This window comes from Protobothrops mucrosquamatus, unplaced genomic scaffold (assembly GCF_001527695.2).
Source record: "Protobothrops mucrosquamatus isolate PMUCROS unplaced genomic scaffold, P.Mucros_1.0 scaffold423, whole genome shotgun sequence".
Classification (NCBI taxonomy): Eukaryota; Metazoa; Chordata; class Lepidosauria; order Squamata; family Viperidae; genus Protobothrops; species Protobothrops mucrosquamatus.
The window spans coordinates 81,322-87,317 of record NW_015386751.1 but is presented as its reverse complement, the minus strand read 5'-3'; the positions used below and the strand labels follow the sequence as shown (position 1 = coordinate 87,317).

The following is a 5,996-nucleotide window of genomic DNA, read 5'->3' as shown; positions in this document are numbered from 1 at the left end:
GAAAAAGCCGGATCCTCTTTCGCCTCCTCACCGTCAAAATGGTGGGTACCGCGCGCGCGAGGTGGCGGGCCGCTAGTGGGGAAACCCGTCAGACAAAAACCGGCCCCGGGGAACGAGAGGGCGGAATTGGAGACCTCAGTGAGGGGAGGGAGGTGGCTGTTCTGTTGAATCTCGGCCCACAGTATACGCGTCCCATTCGAGCAAGCATGGTGGAAAGCTAGACCTATGGCCAGAATCGCCCTTCTCTGAGACTTTGGGACTCCTGGCACAATCACCCACCCACCCACCCCCGCCCGCCATCTCAGTGGTAAAGTCCCCCTAGTCTCTCGAGGAGTTCGCGGGACATCGCTAACGTTCTTAGCTCCCGGTCTTACACCGACGGGGGACGGGAGAGCCCGGCCTCTCCCGATCCGGTGGCCTCCTCGTGTGCTGGGCTGCGATGCTGTTGCTAGCTGGGAATGATAATGGGGTTCGCACTCGGAAACTTCTGGAGGGACCCCCGGTTAAGGGAGACCATTCCAGTAGGGCGGACCGGACTTAAATGGCGCCTGAGACTAAGCTGGGTTAGGACTTGGATAGCGCACGTTCTCTCCCCCCCCCAAAAAAATTCTGGCTTCTGGGGGGGGGGAAATCCCAGTGAAGAAATATTGAGTGAAAGTACTTTATACAAACAGGTTTTATTATGAAATGTGTACACACACACACTTCACAGTAATTATATATAATATATATATATTCATATTCCCCTGGGGTGGCCTAGCCCTTTTCTGGAAGGCACGTCTAATTTAGAAAACGTTTGATTATTTGATTATTAATAGAATTTTATTTTAAAAAGTCATGTGCAAGAGGCAATTGTTGAGACTGTTTTGCTGGGGAGGACGTTAAAAATCTAAGATGTGTAGAGTTAAGAATAGATGTCCGTCTTTTCCAGTTTGTGGGTTTAAACACTGGCTTCTTGGGATCTATTGTATTTATAATAATAGATCCCAAGAAGCCAGTGTTTAAACATACAAACTGGAAAAGATGGACATCTTTGCTTATCCCTTACACACTTGTGTGCAGTTGCTGCTGTTTACATTTGACTTTTTTTTAACTTTTGGGGGGAAAAGGTAGTAATGGTTCTGTTTGTATGTGTACACACATGCAGAAAGAATATTGGTGAATATATAAATTGTAAATATAAATCTGTGTGGTCAGTCTTTGGAAGTTTTGAAGGTATCAAGGTGCAAAATGTACCTTTGAGTGAAAAGTGTTAAGGAGATAGTGACAGAACAGCAATGCTGCCTGGTTATCAAAGCAGGTACTGTCTGTAACAATACTGTTTTCTCTTAGAAAAAGATATTTTCTAGCTTGGTTCTAGAATTATCTGAGCTACCACAGCATGTTCTCACATTGTATCACTTTGCATTGCATGATTTGTTTGTCAGTTATTAACATTCTGTTATACATTTTGTTCCTTTAAACAGACAAGGAAGAGAAGAAACAATGGCCGCGCCAAGAAAGGCCGAGGACATGTCCAGCCTATACGCTGTACCAACTGTGCCCGTTGTGTCCCCAAGGATAAAGCTATTAAGAAGTTTGTCATCCGAAATATTGTAGAAGCAGCTGCAGTCCGAGACATTTCTGAAGCGAGTGTCTTTGATTGTAAGCTCTTCCTCTTGCTATGCCCTTGGTTTTAATTGCCAATATAAAGTTGAGATTAAAAAATTAAAGGATTAGGAGAAGACATTACAATGAACAATCATATGTTTCTTTGTATTTGAGATACAAAGATGATTGAAGTTATCTAGCTCACTACTATGGTGTTCATTGTAAATATTCTATATTCTCTGTCTGACAGGAAGCTTTTGAATTAAAAATCTTAATCCTGTTTGATAGCTCATCATCCAAGTTTTTTGTATTTGTAGCATTGTAATTTTGACTAATTCACGATCCATTAAAAGAAAAGATAGGAAAGAACCAAAAGTAGAACTCAGATGAGAGAACTCTTAAATTTCAACTGGAGTTTGATGGGAAAGTTTTCTTTTGCCATCAAAAATAATCACTCCATTTATTTTAGTGTAATATTTTTTTTAACCAAGATCTTTCTTGCGAGACTTTGCTTTAAAATGAATAATTTTTAAGAGGAGAGAAAATTAAGTTGTATTGCTGGAAATATCTTGTTCATAATTGTTCATTATGTCTTATTTGGTAAAATAATGTTGGAGCTTGTTTTTCTTTCTCGTTTTTAGATTCCATAATTTATTATTTCATGGTAATGAATGGAACCCTGGGGCAGATTATGACGTGGACTTTCAGGGGGAATCATGAGATCTGGCTGTTTTGTCTAATGTAGGCATCTTGGACCATTGTAGCCTTTTCCAGTTATCTTTTGCTTTCTCCTCAGCTTATGTGCTACCCAAACTCTATGTGAAGCTTCACTATTGTGTTAGCTGTGCTATCCACAGCAAGGTGGTGAGGAACCGATCCCGTGAGGCCCGGAAGGACCGCACTCCTCCTCCCCGGTTCAGGCCAGCAGTAAGTATATGATCAACTGCAAATTATTGTATTAACAACAACAACAACAAAATTGGTGGAGTACAAGTATCATGCCGTTTTTGCATGATCGTACAGGCAATCCTCAACTTCACAACCACAGTTGGAATCAGAATTTTGGTCACTAAGCAGTGTGCTTGCTAAGTGACTCAATATGTGACCGAGCTTGATTTTATGACCATTTTTGCCATGGTTGTTGGGCGATTCCATCTTTCCCAATCATCAAAAACTGGGTAGGGAGGCCACAAATCACAATCAGATGGCTGCAGGATGCTGCAGCTGATCATAAATGTAAGCTGGTTGCCAAGTGCCTAAATTGCAGTCACACAGGTCGTACATGTAAGGGCAGGATGGAAATAACTTTTTCCAAGGTTGTGTAACTTTGAACCATTGTTACAATCGTAAATTGAGGGCTGCCTATATAAGCCAAGGGTGTATAGGGAATACTTTAACAGTTGGTGACAGGGACTACTTTAGAAAGAGATTTTAGGAGGTTCAGCTATGGAATGGTGCCCTGAGCATCTGCATATAGCAGCATGCAGCCCTGGGCTGCACTTTTTATGTTCCTCACACAAGCAGATGTGCTAAGGATTTTCCTTTCTATATTCACATGATATGCTACACATCATGAGGACTGTTTGATTCTATCTTAGAATGAAGTAATCCTGATAGTTATAGTTTATTGTGCTTTCTGTTATTGGCATGGAAAAAGCCTAGATGAAATATATTTCTAAAAGCTGATAATTAACTGATTTTTTTTTAATTTAATAGGAAGTGAAAGATTATAAATAAAAGGATGGCATATTATCAATGAATTGTGGAGCCAGTTAGCATTCTGGCAGAGGCCACAACTATTCTTTGTTGTGCAAGGCAGCTGTATTTTAAATCTCTGTTGAGATAGAAATTAGATTAACGTGTTATGTTTATCATTAGTAATAAAGTTAGATGAATGTCTTCTAAAACATTTCTTTTTTTCTCCTCCAGGGTGCTGCACCGAGACCACCCCCTAAGCCTATGTAAGGAGATGTTTTAAAAGATGTCAATGCCAAATATTGAGTCAATAAATACATTTTACAAGTGATGATTGTTTGTGTTAACCCTAGAGTGTTTTTAAAGGTGTGGGTCTTAAAAAATGGTAGGGGTACAAGAATAATAAATACCTTTTAGATATGCTCCAAATAACTTAAAAATAACTTGAGTGATGTAAGTAGCCTTGAAAACAATTATTTTGCTTAGCTCTTAGAAACAACCTAGCATTGCTTCATGAAGCAGCTTTAAGAGAGCTCTCTCAAATTTTCATCAAAACTTGATAGCAACTCTTTTTCTTTATGGGGGTTCTTCCCATACCCATCCTCCTCTTGCATACTATCAAATCAAAAAGACTCAGTGGCTTGCAAGTACCGTATTTTCCGGCGTATAAGACGACTTTCTAAACCCTGAAAATCTTCTCAAAAGTCGGGGGTCGTCTTATACGCCCAGTCGTCTTATACAGTGGAAAATACGGGTATTTTATTTTATTCCTTTACACATGTGGTTTGGCATATTACTCATCAAGTTTTCTCTCCCCCCCCTCCCTCTTGCTCAGTCGTCTTATACGCCAGAAAATACGGTATTTTATCCAGTAAAATGTGTCTAGCGTGCCATTCCAAAGGCTATAGAATAGCTATTACAGCTTTTAATCATTGCCTTCCAGAAATTTGAAAGGTGAACAGCTGGCAGTTATGAATCAAAAAGATTTTAATGCAAACCAAATATTTTTCTGGATTTTTTTTTTCTTCTCATGGAAATGTGTTTGAAACACCTGATTCTGTAAGAATACAACTTACAGCATATAAAATTCATTTTTGAAAAGGACTCTATGTACAAGACATTCTGAGTTTTTTCTTTCAATTTATCTTGTGCCAGCCAACTTGGATGATTCCTTATGCGAGTGGCTGCTGTTGTGTTGTGTTGGCACCTAAGAGAAGCTTGTTTATCCATTTGGCAGGAGATGGATTTATGGATAAGAACTCATAGTACTTTTACTTGGTAATACTGAAGTAGGTCAACGTGCACAGATTTTTCACCCTCTCCCCCAGTTATGTTAGAAAGACCTGTGAGTTATAGACTAGTAATTTTCATCATTCTCAACTGAATCATACTACTGTGTCTGCCTTCTTCCTTAAGGCATTATTAACTTACGTACTCTTGGAGATATGTATCCATGTTTTTCTATTAACAAATTCTCTCCAGCTAGTATTAGCTTTGAAAAACTAAAGTTGAATGTAAAAACTTAATACAATCAGAAAAATAAGAATTGTGGCTATAAATGGAAAAGATACCTTTCATTAAGAGCTTAATTTTAGCATTTGAGATGAGAAAATTGAAAGTTTGTTTGAATCAAAATTCCTTGTCCAGTAATTAATATCATTTTGAAAAAGCTTCAACTGCTTACTTGTATACATGTAGTTGAAGTAAATTCTTTGTTCTGGCCTGTGCTTATAATTAAAAAAACAAGGGAAGAAAAAGTAAATTAGTTCTTAGTTCAAATGCTATTTGTTTTAGTCATAATTACTATTTAAAGGCATCAGCAGGTGGCAGATCTGGCTTGTCTAATTTAGAAGCTAAGTTGGGTCAGATCAAGTTAATTCTTGATTAGGAGAGTGCCAAGTACAGGCAGGATTTCGAAGAGGCAGAGGAACTAGAGATCAAATTGCCAACATACGCTGGATCATGGAGAAAGCTAGGGAGTTCCAGAAAAACATCTACTTCTGCTTTATTTATGCTAAAGCCTTTGATTGTGCGGATCACAACAAATTGTGGCAAGCTCTTAAAGAGACAGGAGTACTAGACCATCTTATTTGTCTCTTCTCTTTGGATATACGCCCAGTTCTTCGTTGTCACTCTTGACCTGTGCCTTGGTGACTAACCAAGTTTTAACCCTTTCCTCAGGCCGTTCCGACATATGACAGCGGGACGGATAAATTGAATATACGTCTCGTGTAGTACTCTTTCCGTCCCGATCTACTTAGTTTTCAACCTTAATTCATTGCCGGGAGAAATATCAACGACCTAAGATATGCAGATGATACCATTCTAATGGCAGAAAGTAAAGAGGAACTAAAGAGCCTCTTGATGCGGGTGAAGAAGGAGAGTGCAAAAGTTGGCTTGAAACTCAACGTTAAGAAACCAAGACCATGGCATCCGGCCCTCTCAATTCCTGGCAAATAGATGGGGAAGAAATGGAGGTAGTGATAGATTTTATTTTCCTGGGCTCCAAGATCACCGCAGATGGGGATGCAGCCAAGAAATTAATAGACGCTTGCTCCTGGGGAGGAAAGCTATGGCAAATCTAGACAGCATACCAAAAAGCAGAGACAACACCCTGCCAACAAAAGTGCGTATAGTCAAGGCCATGGTTTTCCCAGTTGCAATGTATGACTGAAAGTTGGTCCATAAGAAAGGCTGAGCCCCAAAGAATT

At 39.5% G+C, this 5,996-nt stretch overlaps 1 protein-coding gene across 1 annotated transcript; it reads left to right on the top strand.

Annotated features, from left to right (window-relative positions):
* On the top strand, positions 1-3,614 carry RPS26 (ribosomal protein S26). Its single transcript, XM_015816321.1, has 4 exons — positions 1-41; positions 1,467-1,644; positions 2,387-2,517; positions 3,520-3,614. Exons 1-4 carry the CDS (start codon positions 39-41, stop codon positions 3,553-3,555), a joined length of 348 nt encoding a protein of 115 aa, XP_015671807.1. The 5' UTR covers positions 1-38; the 3' UTR covers positions 3,556-3,614.
* Positions 3,615-5,996: the final 2,382 nt, after the last annotated feature.

Bases quoted from the DNA above. Each gene is read 5' to 3' on its own strand.
- RPS26 (XM_015816321.1), top strand. The intron at 1,645-2,386 runs GTAAGCTCTTCC...CTTTCTCCTCAG, and splicing joins TGAAGCGAGTGTCTTTGATT to CTTATGTGCTACCCAAACTC. The intron at 2,518-3,519 runs GTAAGTATATGA...TTTCTCCTCCAG, and splicing joins CTCCCCGGTTCAGGCCAGCA to GGTGCTGCACCGAGACCACC.